At 40.0% G+C, this 21,082-nt stretch overlaps 1 protein-coding gene and 1 long non-coding RNA gene across 4 annotated transcripts in view; one reads left to right on the forward strand and one right to left on the reverse strand.

Moving 5' to 3' along the window:
• Nucleotides 1-21,082, forward strand: part of PTPRQ (protein tyrosine phosphatase receptor type Q) — a 132,517-nt gene that overhangs the window by 25,207 nt on the left and 86,228 nt on the right. For all 3 annotated transcript variants that reach the window (XM_077338906.1, XM_077338907.1, XM_077338908.1), the window contains 12 exons: nt 1,021-1,255; nt 4,182-4,310; nt 5,016-5,162; nt 8,409-8,581; nt 8,689-8,899; nt 9,939-10,094; nt 10,205-10,384; nt 11,050-11,157; nt 12,273-12,554; nt 14,142-14,324; nt 18,091-18,192; nt 20,819-20,939. In XM_077338906.1, coding sequence (XP_077195021.1) covers nt 1,021-1,255; nt 4,182-4,310; nt 5,016-5,162; nt 8,409-8,581; nt 8,689-8,899; nt 9,939-10,094; nt 10,205-10,384; nt 11,050-11,157; nt 12,273-12,554; nt 14,142-14,324; nt 18,091-18,192; nt 20,819-20,939 — 2,027 coding nt within the window. The remainder of the gene's footprint in view (nt 1-1,020; nt 1,256-4,181; nt 4,311-5,015; nt 5,163-8,408; nt 8,582-8,688; nt 8,900-9,938; nt 10,095-10,204; nt 10,385-11,049; nt 11,158-12,272; nt 12,555-14,141; nt 14,325-18,090; nt 18,193-20,818; nt 20,940-21,082) is intronic.
• Nucleotides 10,112-13,311, reverse strand: LOC143838106 (uncharacterized). The gene is made up of 3 exons (XR_013231227.1): nt 13,163-13,311; nt 12,271-12,314; nt 10,112-10,213 (listed from the first exon to the last, which is right to left on the reverse strand). It is a non-coding gene; the product is annotated as an uncharacterized LOC143838106 (long non-coding RNA).

Raw genomic sequence — 21,082 nt, forward strand, 5'->3', positions numbered from 1 at the left:
TGAATTTGATCTGGAAACAAATTGGCAACCAGTGCAAATTGGACCCTATAAATCCAATCCTCCACAAACTAGGAGAGTAAATAGAAGAGAGTTAGCCAGAGATCTCTTGCGAGTTTAGTACCTGTAGTTTCTATAGTTCTATATACTCCTGAACCTCCACCTGTCAAAATGACCACAGGTTCAAGACATTCAGGAGTGTACAGGTTGGTTTCTTTAGCACATCAAGGGGGAAATTTTATCATGTCACAAACCTCACAAACCAAACCTGTTCTTTTGGTTGCTAAATGTTCGTGATGATTCACAAACTGAACCTCATTTTCACAGTTTGTGTCCATACCTAGTAGTGGTAACAACATTAGTAGGAAAAAGAGTCCTGTAAACCTGAAACTTATGTTTAGTCCCAGTTATGTATGCAGAGATTCTGTTCCAAATTCATCAGGGCTAATATCTTCTACATGTATAACATATGGTTTTAATGGCGGCCATTTAATATCTTGGTGTTATACGTTATATTAAAGAATGCATTTGCAATAACCTAGAATCTTCAAGTATCAAATTAATTATATACAGTTTTATAGCTACAAATTGTGCTGATCAACAGTATTTTGTGCTAGTCTAATTTGCTAATTTATATTAATTTTGGCAGACCTGGTTTTTAAGTGCTAGATTTAAGAATGTTTTGTTACGAATGGTATACTTGTTCTTTCAGGCAACACACAGGTTCATATTATTTATTTATAGTGCAGACACTATTTTAAACTATATCCCCCTGATACATGGAATAGTATCTATCCCTGAAAGTGGTCAAAGTAAGAAGAAATTGTTTCCATAATTATTTTTTTTGCCTTATATGCTAAGATTTGTGCTTGTTCATATAGATTCTGCTTTTTGCTGCCTGCTGTATTTTCCCCCCAAACGTTGGTGTTTTGTTTTGAATAACTGACCCAGAGCTTTGAATTTTGAAGATCATATTAAATTGATTTTAATATTAAGATACATGGGATAATTTTGTGTTGACAGGATAACAGTGAATCTTTTTTATGGAGTACTACCACTCCTTCAACTACTTCTAGCAAAACTACCCTATCAGTCCCAAGTACAGTTGCTCTCAGCAAATTGAGCTCTATTTGGAATGAACCTATTAGTTTTGTTGTGACCAATCTCAGGCCATACACTACTTACCTTTTTGAAGTTTCTGCAGTTACCACAGAAGCAGGATATATTGACAGTGCAATCGTCAGGACACCAGAATCAGGTATGTCTTTTTTCAGGGAGGAAAGACATTTTATCACTGTGAAGTCAATAATATAAATGAGTGGGACTCACATCTAAACTTAATGTACTTTTCAAAACATGAGAACATGATGCAATTCAATAAAGATAAGTGTAAAGTTCTGCATCTGGGTCAGAAAAATGAAAAGTATGCCTACTGGATGGGGGATACGCTTCTAGGTAACACTGTGTGTGAACGAGACCTTGGGGTACTTGTGGATTGTAAACTAAACATGAGCAGGCAGTGTGATGCAGTGGTAAAAAAGGCAAATGCCATTTTGGGCTGTATCAACAGGGGCATGACATCAAAATCACAAGATGTCATAGTCCCATTGTATACAACACTGGTCAGACCACACCTGGAGTACTGTCTGCAGTTCTGGAGGCCTCACTTCAAGAAGGACGGAGATAAAATTGAAAGGGTACAGAGGAGAGCGACGAAGATGATCTGGGGCCAAGGGACCAAGCCCTATGAAGATAGGTTGAGGGACTTGGGAATGTTCAGCCTGGAGAAAAGGAGGTTGAGAAGGGACATGATAGCCCTCTTTAAGTATTTGAAAGGTTGTCACTTGGAGGAGGGCAGGATGCTGTTTCTGTTGGCTGCAGAGGAGAGGACACGCAGTAATGGGTTTAAACTTCAAGTACAACGATATAGGCTAGATATCAGGAAAAATTTTTTCACAGTGAGAGTAGTTCAGCAGTGGAATAGGCTGCCTAAGGAGGTGGTGAACTCCCCCTCACTGGCAGTCTTCAAGCAAAGGTTGGATACATACTTTTCTTGGATGCTTTAGGATGCTTTGGGCTGATCCTGCGTTGAACAGGGGGTTGGACTAGATGGCCTGTATGGCCCCTTCCAACTCTATGATTCTATGATAACCTACTTGCAAAATTACTCCATGTAATTTCCCAACATAAAAAGCAAGAATATCATGTGTTTACACCAAATAATAACATAGTCTATTTTATTAAGTTTAGTATTTATAAATGTATAGTGTTACTGAGCTACAGGTTGTATCTTATAGTTATTTTGTATATTATGCAGAGACAAACCCAAGTTGGCCATCAACTGGCCTCATGTTTTGTCCCCTACTTTGGCATGTTCCTCCTCTTCTCCTATTGTGGCTTCATGTTCATTCTTTGGAACCTGGCTCAAATTTTGAAAACTACAGATTTAAGTTATTTATAATTGTTTTAAAATATAGTACAACAATTAGCAGCAAAACTATATTTAAGGTTGTGATTTTCATTACCATATTGCTGTCACTGTCTATTTCTATTTTGTTTAGAGATCAGCACAAAGCAAAATGCGGTTTGGTTCATGAGCAAGCCACAAACCAAACCATATGCATTTTGTCCTCTCGCTAAGGGGATGGTTCTTTTAGGCCTTTTATGCACGGCGACACCTACTGTGTGCTGCTGCCATGCTGTTGTGGCGGGGCAGGATGCCCTGCCATTCCCCATGTATGCACAGGGGTGGGGCATGCTGGGCTGCCCCGGCGTATTGCACACACACACGCTTAACGCCGGGGCCAGGAGGTAAGCCGGAGCAACGGGGGGGGAGTTTGGATGGCCCATGCCCCTTCCGCATGCCCAGGTGGGGTCAGGGGGTTGCCCCTGCCAGCTCCAGGGCTCTGCAGAGCCTGCTGGGCATGCGGTGTCCCTACAGGGTCGGGGCTGGGTGGGCCAACAGGCCTGGCGCTGGCGATTATGCACAGTGCCAGCTCGCTGCAGCCCCGGCTTACCCAGGAAGCTATGGAAGATCCCATGTTTGCTTAACACGTGCCTTCCGTAGCCCTGGGCAGGGAGGCACGTACATTGGCAGCGACAGTGAGCGTTATCGGTTATTTCCCCCAAAGCGCTGCTGCCGTGCATAATGGGCCTTAATGATCTCCCCCTTTCATTGAGATCTTCACATTGTGGCAGAGCAGCACATTGTGCAATATAAAGAATTTCCATGGAAGAATGACTAGGTCCTTTTATAAATACTGAAATTATGCATTGAGAAATATTTGTTCCTTAAGTTGAACCACATGCCTCTTTAACCTCTTACAGAAGGTTAACATTCTAGAACAGTGCAATCGTTGTAACTGATGTCCTCATAGTTCACAAGGTATCAGAGAACAGTGAAGCAGTTGTCAGATAGCAGGGTACCTACATTTTTCCCCAGTAGACAAGAGATTTATTTACATGCTTCAGCAGCTGCTCTCATTTTGACAACTAGAATAATATACATTATTTTCTTTTTGCTTCTGTGACCCACAATGTCATTAAATAATGCCATGTTTGCATTAATCTTTGTAATATTTCAAGCAACTAAAGCAGTTTGTCAGCTGTGCAAAACGAGTAGTGTGTTAGGGATACTGATGACAAAGTAAACATTAATGCAAATATCTGAGATAATTTGAACTCATGGCAAAGATTATTTTAAATAACATTGTTTAAAGTTTGGCTTTTAACATATTTGAACCAGATTAGTGGGACTATTTGCAATTTTTACAACAATAGTCTAATTTTACTTTAACATACAATTAATTTTATTTTCTTTGCTATAATGGTTTAGATAAAAAATACCCTATAGAGACCTCAGTGCCATAGAGTCTACCCTTCAAAGCATCCATTTTCTCTGGAGGAACTGATCTCTATAGTCAGATAGGGCCTCTAGATCCCCTGGCCCTACCTGGAGGCTGTCATCCCTAAGTTTCATAGGATACAACTCTAAATAGATTAGTAGTGTTTTTTCTATCCTGCCGCTGTGCTTTTTCCAAATTACATTGTTCAATTATTTTATACTTATGAACAGTTCTAAAACAGTTATATAAATGAAGTAGCACTTGTGAGGAAAGAAGTGTAGACTTGGGTACTTAAGGAAGTCTTTTGTGCGGGTCTTACTTATATTATTTTAACTTAAGTTCCAGAAGATCCACCTCAAAATTTTGTCAAAGGCAACATTACAGGAAAATCTTTCTCAGTTTCTTGGGAACCACCAACCATAGTTACTGGAAAATTTAGCTACAGAGTTGAATTATATGGACCATCTGGTAAGTCAGAGTCAATATAATCAAATTTATTTTAATGCAGCACTGCAACCAGATAAAACAGATAGCAAGAAAAAAACATTTCACAGCAGAAAATTGCATAATCAGAGTCAATATAATTCTTTTTATCAGTATTCACATTCTCATTTTTAAAAATGAGATTGAAAACACCCACAGTATCTATAGTAGCCCTTTGTCTTACTGAAATAATTTTTGGTGACAGCTTTAATGATCACTTTAAGTGGGCTGCATTTCTTTCAGAGGTAAAGATAATTTGACAGTATCATGTGACATTGTTGAAACAGTATAAGTCTGAAATAGTATAAGTCTCAGTGTATACCTCATGTCCCTGAAGACAATCTACATATTCTTATTCAGCACACATGAACACACCAGTCCTCATCTGACTCCAGTTCTGACCTCCCACATCAGCATCACTGTAGCATGTAGTCCTGCTCGACAGTCCTCCTGTACCATCACATTCCTCATTTGCATGACGGAAAGAATAGCTAAAAGAACAGGAGGCACATTATAACTAAATAAATGGGTATGATTAGCTTTTATTTTTTACATATATTTGTAGTAATGCTTATTAAAGGACATTACAGGTTCTTCATCAATGAATCAGTAATCTTTAATTTACTTTTGGTTTTATGCCCATTAAAAGTAGCTAAACAAGTGCACTAAAAGTGTGTATGTTTATTTCAGGTCATATTTTGGATAACAGCACAAAAGATCTCAAGTTTGCTTTTAATAATCTAATACCATTTACAACTTATGATGTTTCTGTTGCTGCTGAAACAAGCGCTGGTGTAGGTCCAAAGGCAAACCTCACTGTTTTCACTCCTGCAGGAGGTAAGTTCTCTTTTTTCTAATGAACCAGATAATGCTCCATACATTATGTTTATCTTTGTCTTTGGACAGCCAGTTTGCAAATGCAGCTAAGAAGAGTAGGTGTATTCATATATTAAATATTGATTAGCACCTGATTAACAGTTGCCTATGGCCACACAATAATGTAGCATGAATAAAGTTGACTACTTCTGTCCTCAGTTGAATATTCAGTAGATGGCAGTCTTTTATGACCATGTCTGGTTAGGAACATGTGTTTAGTAGGTAAATGTCACCACTACAAGCTAGGAAACAATACTGAGAATCCGGTAAGTGTGAATAGAGAGAAGATTTAGAGAGAAGAATAATACAAGTAGCTGGGCTGGAGAATTAACAAACTCCAGTAATCAGAATAACATTAAATGTTCAGCAATACTACCCATATGGAAATCACCAAATATTCCAAGCAGTCATGTAAACTCAGTTAAACAGGGGAAAGCAAGAATCCAAAGAAATAGTCATAAGAGGGCACAGATACGACTATAGCTGTCTAGTTGTACAGGTCAGGCAGGGGTTCAGTTCCCAAAGCAGGGATCAAAGCATCCAGACAAAAAATAATTCAAAAGCAAGAGCAAGATTCAAACATTGTCACAGTAGATAGGAACTTTAGCAGCTGCACAAATAGAGCAGGTCAAAACTGAGATTTGAGCACAAATTCTGTCTCCATTTATATGTCAAGAGACTTGAATAAGGAGTAAAATATTCCAGGCTTGGAAAGGAGGGGGCTACAAGGTGAACATTCAGGGTATGTTACCTAATAGGCTCTAATGGAAAGATAAAGCTTACTGAAATCAGGCTCTAAGGCAGCTTACAAATATAATTTAATATAATTTAATTAATCAAATTGAATTTAATTAAAACATTAAAAACAGTTTATCAGTGTAATGTTAATTGTTTGAATTCTGCTGTTACTTATCGTGAGCCAACCAGGAAGGGTGGGCTATAAAAATAAATTTGTTATGTTATAAATTCAGATAGATCCAGTTATATTATTGGGTCATTGTGACATTGTGGGAAACACTAATGTCAATGCAGTGTTGTTGGGGTTTTTTGCACAGTGAAGGAGTGTTACTCAAGGAACAAGGGGAAGTTCAAGATTTTGGTATTGACCTTTAAGGCCATCTGCAATCAGGGCCCCACATACCCGAGGGACCACTTACCTCCTTATGCCACCCCCCTTTAGAGCACTCTGCTCTATGGATACAAATTTGCTGGAAATCCCTGGCCTGAGGGAGGTTTGCCTGACCTTAGACTGGTCCTGGCCCTGATCTAGTGGAATGAGCTCCTGGGAGAGCAGAGGGTCCTGACAGAGCTCATGTAGTTCTGTAGTGCCTGTAAGATGGAGCTTCTCTGCCGAGTCTATGGTTGAGGCCAGGGCTGTTAAGATCTGGGGCCCTCCTCCTGTGCAATTAAGATCTTGCTACTCCCAGTTAATCCCCGAAAATGTTTTGAGTTCCTTTGTGAGTGGGGATTGGATGGGGATTTTAATCTGCTGCTGATTTTCTTGCTGTTTTATGAGGGTTTATGGGAATTTTATTGTGGAGTTGTATTTATTGTTACCTGCCACAAGCTGGTGACGGGAGTGATAGGATATAAATTGAATTATAAATAAAATAAAGTACATATGTGTGGTATTCGCATATGCTTCCTTAACTATGGGCTCTTGGGGAGCTTTTGTGTAAACCATTTGCAGATTGTTGTGGCATTTCCCCCACAAAATAATGAGACTATTGTTCAAAAATGGTTAACTTTTATCTTTAACCGCTTCTGCGGTTATAAAATAAAGCCCTAAAGGCTATTGGGGAGGAGTTAGGGCAGGCTCCTGATTTGCCCCTCCAAGTGCCACTCAAGGGCCAAGCGGCCAATGGGGAGGCGTGCGAAGTGCCTTCCCATTGGCCCCTCACCAGGACCGACCAAAATTCCATTCACCCAGCCCAGTCTGGCTGCCAGTCTGCTCCTGACTACCGCAGGGAGAGGAGGTCAGCAGGGCTGCCAAGGGGGATGAGAACACAGGTTGTGCCAGCCCTTTTTGCCCCAAGGCTGTCCTAACTGTCAAGTCCAACTGTAAATTGCCTCAGAACCCTGACAGAGCTGGCAGGAGGTCCCCCCCCTTTCAGGCCTGCTGCGAAGGAGCCTCTGACAGTCCCTGACTGAGGGGAGGGAGGCATTTTCCTTGAGAGAGCAATGCAGGGGAGCCTGAGGGCCTTCCTTTTTGAGGTGGGGGGAACTTCCCCTTCTCCCAAACAGTTGCCTGACAGGGAGGCCACAGAAAAGCCCCTTCTCACTCTGGCCAGGGGTTAGACACAGCCAAGCCATGTGTCTTTCTTCTTTGCAACTCTGCAGATTTGAGGCCACTGCACAACGTTATTCTGCAGAGGAAACTGGCTCTTTTGTCTCCTGTTTCATCTGCACAACAACCCTGTGCAGTAGGCCTCAAGTCTTTCAATTCAACAACAACCTGTATGGGAGGCCTTAAATGTTTCTTCTCCACCACAACCCTGTCCAAAGTAGCCCTTTCTGCCTGGGGAGCTGATCTTTACATTCTGCAGGTGAGCTGTAATCCCAGGAGATCTCAAGGCCCCACCTGGAGGATGGCTACCCCTGGCTAACCCCCATGCCCTTACAGACTAGACAACTTCTCCCCTTCTTCTTCCCACTGCCAAGCTCTAGCGCCCGTTGTATTCTTGGATACAACGGGCTTTGCCCCTAGTTCACTAATAAAAGCAGTGACACCCACCCATTTGCCCTTCATTGTTTATGCAGTGAAGGGGAAATAGAGACCTCTGAACACATTCTTTTTTAATGCAAATTATATGATCACATACAAGTTAATCCCTTAACCTCAATTATACCAGACTGCCTCAAATTGATTCTGCCTGACACCCAAAGAGATCTTACAACCAAGATTGTCAAATTTGCCTATCTAGTAGAATATGAAATAACTGGGTTAATGCTACATAGCATCCTTTGTCTAATTATTTCTGTTTTTTTAGAGAATCTTAACAATTGGGAGACTCTGTAATTTACTCTTTTGAAAACCTTCAACATTTTAATGTAGAGGATTGACCTGATTTTAATCCTTTTGTATAATTTTTTATTTGCTTTTTGTATCTATTGGTCAGTGAATAAATGATTGATTGATACACAGTACTTGACAGGAAAAAGTATTTGTTACAATGTTTAGTTTACATCATGTATATTGTGCTTCAGTTCCAGGACCTGTATTTGATTTGCATGTAGCAGAGGTAGCACCAACCTTTATCAGAATTTCTTGGAAAAAACCACAGCAACCAAATGGAATAATCACTCAGTACCGAATAAAAGTATCACTTGAAGACACAGGAGAGATTCTTGAAGATACAATTATGACAGGAAAAATTAAGGTGCTTTGGGTTCAAATTAGTTATATTAATTGGCATTCGTCGTTCCCCTAGTTCCTCACTGTAATATAGTTACAGGACTTTATCTTCTAATTGTTTTTCATTTGTAGAATTTTATTGAATCTGTGGATCTAGACATGATAAATGACAACACACCATTACCTTCCATGTGGAATAAAAAACAGACAGCAAATGAATTATATGAAGGTTCAGCTGATAGCTTTCCAGAAATGAACTCACTTTTACCAGTAAAATTTACAAGTATATCTAGTGATAATTTACCAGATTTAAATGGAATTTCAGAATTACATTCAGCTTCTGGTAAGTGGTGCTGTTGTTATTTTGCCCATACCTACCTCATAGTTTAAAAGGGCATTATTACATGCATGATTTTTAGCAGAGTTCAGCGAAATTATTAATGGATCATTTGCTAAAGTCAGCATTTTTTTGGCCTATAAACTGCTTTAGGAGCAAATGAGAAATGCCACACAAGCAGAGGCTGCTGGCCTCTTGTCACCCAGTTGACCTTCCTCTTAGGGAAAGAAGATGCCAGAGCCATTGGAGAAGCTCCATAGACAATCAGTTATTACAGTTGCCAAGGCAAGTGTGATTGGAGATTAACATATCTCCGTGTTCTATGCAGACTTTAATTTCTCCATGAGCCTTTGACAAATAGGTTTTCAGATGTCACTGGAGGTAAGTAGGTCAAAAAGTTACAAATTGGCTACATGGGGCAACAAACAGGTGGAGACGACCCTGTGTCACAGTGAGGTCATTAGCACACTCACACAGCATTATCAATGGAGCATTTTTCTTGGCTAAGTATGGATATTTATGACCCATTAAATAGGGCTTGGCTGACAGATGCAGGCTTAAAATGCCTTTCCAAATTTTTAGAGTGAAGACATTGAACAAAAGGCAGAAGGCCACATTCTGATTTTATTTACATTCCATTGAAGGTCAGTTGTAAATGAAACCAGAACTTAGGGTTATTTTTAAAAACTCGGCCAGTCTTCTTGACTTAATGTTACTGACTTCTTATTGATTATATATATATATTCCATTTACTTTGTGAAAATTAAGTGAACATTTTCTTAAACCAATGAACCAGTCAATGAGTACATTATAAGAATGGAAAGATTTTGAGACTCTTGTTTTTCATTTTCACTGTATACTGTAGCGTAAGGTTCAATCCTCTATCCTATCCAACATTAATTTTCCTTTTCAAATAATTGTATGTGTTTTATGAGAAAAATGTAGTCATTTGCTTTGATGCTGATTAATGTGGCAATAATTTGGTGCAACATATTTAATATACTGGTAAAAAAGTAACAAAGTTTTCCTATTTAAAAATGTATAGCATTGACAACTGATACCATCAGCCTTTCAGCTGAGCAGCTGTCATATCTTGTAAAGGAACTCCAGCCTTTTACTCAATATTCAGTTGCTGTGTCTGCTTTTACTATCATTGGAGAAGGACCACCAGCTATTCTCATTGCTAGGACAAGTGAACAAGGTAAAATTTTATGACAGAAATACTTTCATGCTGGCAGCTCTTTATTTCTCTAAGTTTTCCAGTGGTTTAATTCCTCCACTCATATTAAATGGCTTGCTTTTGTTCTGCAGTTCCCAGCTCTGTAGAAAATATAAATTATAAAAATATTAGTTCATCCTCTGTTTTGCTGTATTGGGATATTCCACTAAATCCCAATGGGAAAATTATACATTACACGGTTTATGCAATGGAGCTGGATACAAATAAAGCTTTCCAGATGACAACGTCAAATAACAGCATCTTGATTACAGGTAGGAGTCTTGCTTTAATAACAAATTCTAATGGTAACTATGCAGGTTTTTTAACTGAACAGAAATGTAGTTGTTTCCATCTTTTTGTATCTTTACCATCTCATGCATTGCTATTCATTGCTATTCACTGACAAATTGTCCTAACATTGCCATTTTTATTTCAGTAATAACATTTCTCTCTCTTTCCCCCCCTCCCCCGGACTGTTGATGTCCTACTGATCCTGCTAAATACTCTGTAACCATTCAAGACCATGCCCAGGATCCAAAGATTCGTTCACCTTGTTCCTTATTCTATGCAAGCATTGACCCTGTGTTTCTAGAACTGTCTTCCTTCCACTCTACCCTACTCCATACCACATACTGTTTTTTAAAAAAATCCTACAGGCTCTATCCAAGTAGCATTTTGGATTGTGGGCCATAAAAATGTACATTAAAACCAACTTCCTCTAAAGAAGCTCAGCATACCAGACTAAATACCCTTTTAAGAAAACAATGTACTACATGTCCTAGAAGTTTCTACTTGTAATTTCTTCAAAGATGATATGTTTTGTCCTTAAGCCACATGTAAATAGAAAGAACCTCAGAAGTAGAGCCCCAGGAACTACTGCTTGATCCCTACAGAAACTGTGCAAATATAACAGTGGATTCTCTTTTATTCTTTTCAGGTTTGAGAAAGTATACAAATTATAAAATGAGAGTAGCAGCTTCTACTAATGTAGGAGAAAGTGCTCTTTCTGAAGAAAATGATATTTTTGTAACAACACCTGAAGATGGTGAGCATGGTTTTCATAGTGATTTTATAACTTGTTATGTCTTTGGTTCCTTGTAACTATGTTAAGCTCTTAGTGACATTAATGTACTCTGATGAAAATAATAAGGAAACTCTGTCCTCTTAATATAAGATGGAATGTTTCTGAGCTTACATAAAAAATTCCTGTTGTGTTTCCAGTTCATTGCCAATAAATTTTATGACTTTGAACACCTTCCTATAAGTGTATGGTGGAACATAAGAAATACTGACTCGGATAGATCAGTGACCTAATATAGATCAGATAGATCAGTGACCTACTGTAGAACAGTATATGTTTGAGGAACTGCCATAATTCAGTGACAGATCCCAGGCTTTGCATACTAAAGTGTCCAGAGTTCAGTTCCTTGCAGAAATTGGATATTGAGTTCAGTTCCTTGCAGAAATTGTGATATTGATAAAACTTAGAAATGAGTCCTCCATTCAAAAACATCCCTATATGTTATACTTTATATTACACTTTGATATTTAGGGCTGATATAGTGCGTCTAGTCAAGGCAATGTTCTTCCCAGTTGCAATGTATGGCTGTGAAAGTTGGACCATAAGGAAGGCTGAGCATCAAAGAATTGAGGCTTTTGAACTCTGGTGCTGGAGAAGACTCTTGTGAGTCCCTTGGACTGCAAAGCGAACAAACCGGTCAGTCCTAGAGAAGATCAGCCCTGACTGCTCCTTAGAAAGCCAGATCCTGAAGATGAAACTCAAATACTTTGGCCACCTCATGAGAAGGAAGGACTCCCTGGAGAAGAGCCTAATGCTGGGAGCGATTGAGGGCAAAAGAAGAAAGGGATGACAGAGAATGAGGTGGCTGTATGGAATCACTGAAGCAGTTGGTGCAAACTTAAATGGACTCTGGGGAATGGTAGAGGACAGGAAGGCCTGGAGGATCATTGTCCATGGGATCACAATGGGTCGGACATGACTTCGCACCTAACAACAACAACAACTATAGATATGAACTGGAAGATTTGAGATTTCCCATGACTAAAAAAAAAAAAAAAGACTGGAAGCAAGGATGAATGAATATAAATCCTTTAAGTATAATCTTCATGTACATTTTAAAAATGTTTTCTGACTTACAGAACCAGATTCTCCACCCCAGAATGTCCAGATATTAGAAGTGACTGCAACAGAAATAAGCTTAAGATGGTTACCTCCAGAAAAGCCTAACGGGATCATAACACATTATGAAGTCATGTATGATAATTCAACTGCTTTAATGATTAAAAACACAACAGGAACAAGTCTGTCTTTAAATGGCTTGACCCCATACACTCTGTATAATATTTCTGTAAGGGCATTCACCCATCACGGTCATGGGAATCAGTCCTCTGCCCCGTTGTTCATCAGAACAACTGAAACTGGTGAGTGCAGAACTTTAGACCACTGTTATTTGACTGGGGTTCGGCAATCCTAAGAATAGTTATTATAATGATACGCTGTACTACAATGTTTCTCAGAGTATGAAGGGGAGTTTCCCAAGAGTGTCAACATATTAATGCAACACGGTGCAATCCTAAAGAGAGTTATACCCTTCTGAGTCTATTGAAGTAAATTTATGGTTACAGGAGTGCTGCTGGTTTCAATGGCCTATGCTGTCAAATATTTGGCAACATTTTGAATTGTCCATTAATTTTCCAGTGGGCTTTTCAAAGCATGTTGTAGCAAGTGTGGTATGACATTTAGAATGTTGGACTAAGAGCTAGGAGACCCAGGTTTGAATCTCCACTCTACCATGGAAGTTTGATGAGTGGCCTTTAGCCAATCATACACACTAATCTACCTCACAGGGTTGTTGTGAGGATAAAATGGAAGGCAGGAAAATGATGTAAGGTACTTTGGGTCCCCATTGGGGAGAAGAGTAGGCCATAATATATCGGAACAGTTTTGCTTCTGGGGGAAAGTATCTACTTTTGCAAAGCACAAAATAATGTCTTGAAGTGTGTTTGGGGTTGTCCCCAAACTCTCCTACCTTCCCTGGTGGCAACATGGAAAATGCACCTTGGGAAGACAAAGTTGGCCTGATGTCTCATGGCGAGTAGTCTCTAGTGTATGCCCCTCTCCCCAGCTGTGCCATAGAAAACATGTCAGGGACAGCCTGGGAGGGGGACAGTGAGCTGGTATCCCTTGGCAATGGGTGACACACAATCTCCAAGCTGCCCCTCCCTCCCTGGTCATTCAGCAGGGAAGGAGCCTGGGATAGCCTGGAGGGAGGGGATTGGGCCAACAACCCAGGGCAGTGCATGGTTTGGGAGGCTAAGAGCATTTGTGGCTCTGACCTACCCCTCAACATTTCAGAGGGAGCATGTGGCTGAAGAGGCAAGGAAAGAGCTTGCATGCTGAAATTGTGCTACAATACAAAGGTGCAGAAGAGCCATATGGGGGTCATCCTTGCCAGGTGCCTTCCAGTACATTTCTGAGGCTGGCTGGCCTTAAGAGAGGGGCAGACTTGGCAAAGAGGAGTGGGGAATTCCCAGTGGAGCAATGGAAAAATATCACAAAGTGCTTACAAAACCTGATATAACCTTCAATAAAAGAGCTACATGAAGTAAAAAAAGAGGTACATTTATTGCACCAATACTGTTCATGAGGAAAAGTCTCCACATTCCCATCCATTACAAATAATTGTAAGGTTCTGATTTTAGAATTGAAGAGAATACCTGCTTTGTTCCAAAGAAATTTCCATTGCTACCAGACAAGAGAGGAGACTGGAAGGACTCCCCCATAGTTTTGTTTTTAATTATTTTTTGAGATTTAAAAGTTGCCTCAGGCTGTGAGAGAGGAAATTTGGGGTTCGGTTGAACTGAGGGGTTGAATGCCTTCTTTGATAGTCAGGAGTGCCCATTCTTTAATTTAATTAAACATTTGGAAGTGCCATAACAGCAATCACAAAAAGCTGAAGTTTTAGTTACAAACTGAATGTTTTGCCTGCTTTTCCTTTTTCCTTTCAGTACCTGAATTTCCCCCACAAAACATAATCTACAAAAACATCTCTTCTACGGAAATAGAGTTATCGTTTCTTCCACCATCTGTTCCCAATGGGATTATACAAAGTTACACGGTATATCTCAGAGAATCTGATGGAACTGATGAAAGAATCATTAACATAACCCATCTGTCACTGAATATTACAGGTGATGCCTATCAGAATATGCTATTTAAATATGGATTGTGCCTTTGCTTTCTTATGCTACTTCCTCTTTCATAATACATTAATCCTTTATTTAAAATATTGTACCCATCTTTTAATTGTAGTCTGCAAACTGATGCACAGTTCACAATTAGAAATGCTATTATGATAAAACAACACAAATAATAAAGAAGGACCCAGCAACAAGCATGAGCTCTGCCTCCTGTGTTTAGGAGAAACCCATAATACTGGAGCCCGTCTGGTTTGCCAGTGCTTTATTCTGAAGGCTTGTTCAGATAGGACCTCTAGATGTAAAGCTGAGTTGTGGGAAAGGCTCTGTCTGCCTTGGTCCTGTTCAAAATGATTTAGACTTTGGGAATGACTCTTTCAGATCCACTCTCCCCTTGCTCCAGCTGGTAATCCATGCTCCAGACCCCCATTGATCCACTCATTTCCAGCAGATTTGACTTTCAGGGTGACTCTGCTTTCTCCAAAAAGGACCACTTCAGTCATCCCATAGGCAGAATCTAGATGTCCACTTTTACCTTCTCCAGGTCTGTTGGCTAAGGTCCAATCTAATTTGGAACCTCCTGAGAAAAAGCATAAAATGTCAAAGTACAAGGAGAAGATGGGCAGTGCCCAAGTTGGTACATACCATCCAATCCAAAGCTCCAGAGCCTGATTAAGACATTATTCTGGTCCCTCCTCATGCAGTTCTTGATTTAAAGGATGTGTATTTTCAAATTTCAACCCATCAAAGTTCAAAATTCAATCCGTCAATATCACAGGAAGGGCTATCAGATATTTCCTTCAGGCTGGCTACAGCACCCAGAGTGTATGCCAAATGTATGGCTGCTGTGGTAGCATATCTACATATACAGGATTGCTGTATGTTCCCATGGTTAGACGACTGGCTTATTGTGGCATGGTCATAAACTTTTGAGTTACCAAGTTCTCTATATTATTTCTACCTGTAATATCTTATGCCTAATAGTCAATATGGAAAAGTCCCAACTCAGACTCTCTAAGTGGGCACAATACATTGGTGTCTCCCTCAATGCCATCGTAGATAAAGTATATTGTCTACTGACAGAACAAAGTGTATTAAGATGATGGTGTCTGGCTGCATCAGAAAGCATTTGCAACTGACGAAGTAACCCCATTCAGGGGTTACTAGGTCTAATGGCCTCAACTACAGGTGTAAGTTTATTAGTAAGGTTGTACACTGCAGTATTTGCAGGTCTGGTTTGTGAGGAAATATGATCTTAACAAGCACCCCCTAAAATGATGCTTTTCAATACCTAGGGTGGTGATGAAGTCCACATTAGTGGCTAGATGACACTATTTTTTTTTCAGGGATCCAATTTGGTTTCTAGATTCTTTAGGTCACCTTGATCATGGATGCATCCTTATTGGGTTAGGGTTCCCACTGTCAAGATTTTTCAGGACAGGGTCATTGGCCTGCAATGCAAACTACTTCCCATATTAATGTTCTGGAGCTTCATGCAGTAAAATTTGTCCTTACCTCATTCTCAGATATTCTCAAAGACAAGAGGGTGTTGAGCCAACAGAGAACACTGCAATACTTATTGCAATGAATGGGGAGGCTCAGGTTCCCAGAGGCAATTGCAGCATGGGAAGTAGCCATAAGTATTGGGGCCATCCCAAAAGTCATCCATATACCAGGATCTTTGAACACAGGGTTAAATTTAAGATCTCACCCTAGGTGAGAAATTTGGGGGTGGTACTGGATGCCTCCTTGTCTATGGAGGCCCAAGTCACAGGAGTGGCCCACACGGCATATTACCATCTCTGCCAAGTATGACTACTAGCACCCTATCTGTCTTCGGACCACTTGGCCACAGTGATCCATGCAATGGTCACCTTCAGATTGGATTTCTGTAACTCGCTCTATGGGGGCCTACCCTTGTCCCTGGTCCAGAAATTGCAGCTTGTACAGAATGCAACTTCTAGGGTCCTCACAGGAACTCCTTGGTTGCCAGTTGCAGCCCGGATTAGGTTCAAGGTTTTGGTATCCTTTAAGGCCATCCGCAGTCAGGACCTCACATATCTGCAGGACTTCCTGCCTCCTTAATTCCCCCACAGGGCACTTTGCTCTGTAGTGTGAATTTACTGGAGATCCCTGGCCCAAGGGAGGTTTGCCTGCCCTTGACCCAGGCCAGGGCCTTTTTGGTCTTGGCCCCGACCTGGTGGAATGAACTCCTGGGAGAGTTGAGGGCCCTAATGGAGCTTTCACAGTTCCACAGGGCCTGTAAGATGGAGCTCTTCTGCCAGGTTATTGGTTGAGACCAGGGCAGGACAGTTAAGATCTGGGCCCTTCCCCAAGCCAATGAGGTCATCTGCTGCTCTCTATCAGCCCCCCAAAATGATTATATGCTCTCTGTTGAGCAGGGTATTTTATTCTGCTACCTTCATGTTGTGGTAAGGGTTTCATGATTTTTATGGGGTTTTATTGTGGGGTTTGAAATTGTGTTACCCACCACGAGCCAGCAACGGGAGTGACAGGCTATAAGTCAAATATAAATAAAATAAAGCCAGACAATCTGAGCCATGTCTATCAGACCAACTATGAATGGTCTGTCCAGGAGCAAAATGATTTTCAAAAACTGGGATACCTTCAGGCGAACCTGTTTGCCACAACCAAATCCAGGAAAGTATCAGAGTTCTGCTCCCTAGCAAGCAGCAAACCAGCTTCTCAGAGGAATTCATTCCAGATCCCTTAGTCAAGCTCCCCTCCCTCTCCTGAACAAGGTTATCGGGGAAATGATAGCAGATTGAACAGATGGTTTACTAGTGGCTCATTTCAGAACGACTATGCCTAGTGAATGGGGAATACATCCCATTCTCCTCATGTCTCAGATATGCTGATGCATAGCCTGCTTTTGCATCACAATCTAGCAAGGCTGCATTTAATCGCATGGAGGATTTGGCCCAAAGGCATTCCTTCTCCCAGGGAATTCTAAGCTATTCTGCTACAAGTCCATAAACCTTCAAGTAGATATGAAGGCAACTCTATAAACAAACAAAGGGGGAAAAGGTAGTACCATGAAATCTGAACCCCAGTTCTGGAGTGTTTTCAGATGAGGAAGGGTGCCGATTGGTCCCTTGCTGCCAGACTGACAATTCGCGCCTGCCGATTGGTCCCTCCGAATATCAGTCCGGGGAAAGGGGCCAATCGGCACCCTTCCTCATCCTGGACAGGGCCCGCCCTCGGGGCCCTTACTGTTTTATTTTATCCGCTCCACAGGAGCGGTTAAAGATGGTAAGGTAGACTTCCTGGGATATTCCCTGGTATGTTAATATCTGTAAATTGAAGCATATGCCTTAGGGGAAAAGGAACAATACATTTTATGCATAAAATCTCACATAGTTTGTGGTCATTCTGTTTCAAAAAGTTTCTCAGCAAATCATTAACTAAATCCAACTAATGAATTAAAAAAAATGGTGTCACTTGCAAATCTAGTAATGATTGTTAATTATTGTTTGCTAACTTTAGGGTTATTTAGATAAGTTTTTAAAAAGTTCCATTTCAGAAAGTTGGCTACATTTAAAGCTTGACTCATTAATTAATATGTTATAAAATAAAATTTGGAAATGGCTTAATATGTATGTAATGGCTTTCCTATTCACAACCATGATGCGCAAAGCATTTTTGAGCACTCAGTGCTTTTGAAACAATCATGGATTGCATGCAGTTATCATAAACACAGATGCTTATGTGATGTATTTACTGTAATATTTTCATTCAGGTTTGAAAATTTACACAAACTATATAGTCGAGGTGTCAGCAGCGACTTCAAAGGGCGAAGGTGTTCGCAGTGAGCCCATGTACATAACCACTGATGAGGATGGTGAGCCTTTATTATTGTCCCATTGCAGCTTATATTACTGTATCATACAGGGGAGCATCTGAATTAATTGGCTACACTGGTAAGATGGTGTGGAATGTTTCCCTTTCTGTTGTGTAGGGGGGAAATGACTTGAGAATGTTTTCAATTATCGCTTCTGTGAGAAAAGGAAAAGTTGTTACAGTGCTCTGACAGGCAGGTACTGCATCGTGTGGCAGTTAGGGGGATGTCTCAGTTAGAACTGGCAGTCTCAGATAAGCCCTGTAAATATAGATACCGTATATAATTGAGTATAAGCCGATCTGAATATAAGTCGAGGCACCTAATCTTACCACAAAAAAATGGGAAAATTTATTGCCTTGAGTATAAGCCGAGGGTGGGGAATGCAGCAGCTATTGGTAAATTTCAAAAATAAAAATAGATAGCAATGAAATTACATTAATTGAGGCATCAGTAGGTTAAATGTTTTTGAATATTTATTTCAAAGAAAAACAGTAAACTAGCTTTGTAAGTGCAAAAGAGGATAATCAGAATTCTTTTAAACAGCCTACTGAGGCTGTGGGAGGCCAGCCAATCATTGCAATGCATTTTGTATTTGCAAAATGTATCACAATGCAGAGGAAGTTAGCCTACAGGAAAAAACATTTTCTGGCCAAGCATAGAAGGTTTTCCTTTTTGAAAATATTTGTGTTTGGCCAGGAAAGTATATAACACAGCCTAGGGGTCTCCTTTGATTGCTGGCCTCCTGGCATGTGCTGCTCTGTCTGGTAGAGTAGACTCTTACAGTCTGACCCCCAGATAGTATGCAGCTGGCTGGTTGGCTGCTGCACTGAACACTGGAGGATCCTCGCTGGAGAAGACATCAACAGTTTGACTGAGGGACTCTGATCTTTTGTTCCTCTTGCCTTCACTTGTCTTCTGCCTCTTCTTAATCACTTCTTCCAAACTATTCTTTTGGGTTCTGTGGGCGAGGTGAGTTTTGGGGGTGCTTTGGGATTCACTGTTTCTCTCTCCTAGTGTTTCCTTCTTCTTTTATCTGATGGGCAGCATTGTTTGCCTTTTCTTCTTGGGGTTGTGTTCCTTTTAAAAGTTGATTTTTACAGTTATTCCTTTCAGTGTTCAGTTTTACAGTTCTTTATTTCAGTGTTTTGTTCTAGGGGGGACATTGTTGTAGTAGTTAGAGTTGTTCATTCTCCCAGTTTGGTAGCTGGTGTACTTGTAGTAGTTTTCCAACTTCAGGTACTGTTGTTCTGCTCTGGTTTGCTGGCCTGGGGAGCACTGTTTAGTTCACCTGCCAGAGATGTTCTTACAGAGCAGTTCTGTCAGAGCTCTCTCAGGGTGTCTGGCATCAAGAGAGGAAGGGAAGGTGATTGTAAGTCACTTTGTGACTCCTTTGGTTAGTGAAAAGTGGGGTACAAAAACCAGCAGCTATTCATCCTCTTGACTTTTCTGTATTTGTTGGGGGGGTGCTAGATGGGAGAGCCTATGATGATGGAGCATGGATTAAGCACTTAGGCCACCCTGAGCTCCTCCACTGGAGGACAGTAGGGTAGGTTCATGCAATAATTTATTTCAATTACCGTATAAGCCGAGGTGCACAGATTGGCTAAATTATATGCTTATGTCCTGAATTTCCATGCATTACTATAAGTATTACTTTCTAATATAATAAACTGCTGTTGTGTGTTATTTATGATATGATAAATAAATATGCTACTAGATGACAATGTTTATGTGTTTCATTATCATAAAAATTGTAGAAAATTATGTCATTTCAGTTGAATGAATATTTATCCTGATAGGTTTTCTTAACCTTGAAATGCTGCAATAATTAAATCTACAATGTTCTAGGGGTTGAGAAGATAAGGAACTGTTTTATATTGAGTTAGATAAATGGTCCTCAGGTGTTTCCCAATTATATTACCTAAATTCTTTTAAGCTAAGATCTTGGGCAAATCAATGGGACTTTCTATATGAAACAATTGCTCTATCATTAAAATACATTCTGAATGTTAAGTGTTTTAAGTTATATTCCTTCCTGTATAGTATTATATCAATCTTAAATTGATGAAATATTAATTGTCAAGATTTTGCATATACTAAGATCTCGCTTGCATTCTTAGATGTGTTATAAAATAAGACTTCTTTAAAAAATGGGTGAATAGATTTAAAAGCTGCATTTTCCAGATTTGATCTGGAAATTGTCTCCTTCCTCAGGGCCCTTCTCATCAATTTCACCATCCACTGGAGCTTAATATAATTATTTCCAGTCTCTTTTGTTCTCAGGGGGATTATACTATAGTTTATATGGGTTCACACCTATAAAGTTCCTGCTTTTATTGCAAAGAAAAAATGACAACAATGTAGTTGGTACTGGGACAGAAGGTGAATCGCTGTGACATACTCGTTACTCTGTTCTCCCATGAAATATTGTTTTCCATCAAATCACAGAAACAGATGTCTGACCATCACCATGCGAAATTATCCTTTATCACCTTGCTACCAAAAAAAAAAAAAAGGTTCTGGCTATAATGCTAATTTGTAGGATAGAAGATTCATCTCAAGATATATTTTTAGCTGTCTCTGAAATCATAGCCACTTAACTAGATGTTACCTCCTCACTTTACAGCTCCCACTTCTCCTCCACGATTGCTTACAGTAAAACAGTTGTCTGGTGTCATTGTGAAGTTGTCATGGAAACCACCCCTCGAGCCAAATGGAATTATCCTCTATTACACTGTTTATATCTGGTAAGATTTGATCTGGAAATTGTTCTAAAGAAAAATATTAATTGTCACTTATTGAGAATGTTAGTACCCCCTGCACACAGTCTCTATTAATTATATATTTGCTATGAGTGCATATTAACACATAATTTTCAATAACATCCTGT

This window comes from Paroedura picta, chromosome 5, assembly GCF_049243985.1.
Source record: "Paroedura picta isolate Pp20150507F chromosome 5, Ppicta_v3.0, whole genome shotgun sequence".
NCBI classification, from domain to species: Eukaryota; Metazoa; Chordata; class Lepidosauria; order Squamata; family Gekkonidae; genus Paroedura; species Paroedura picta.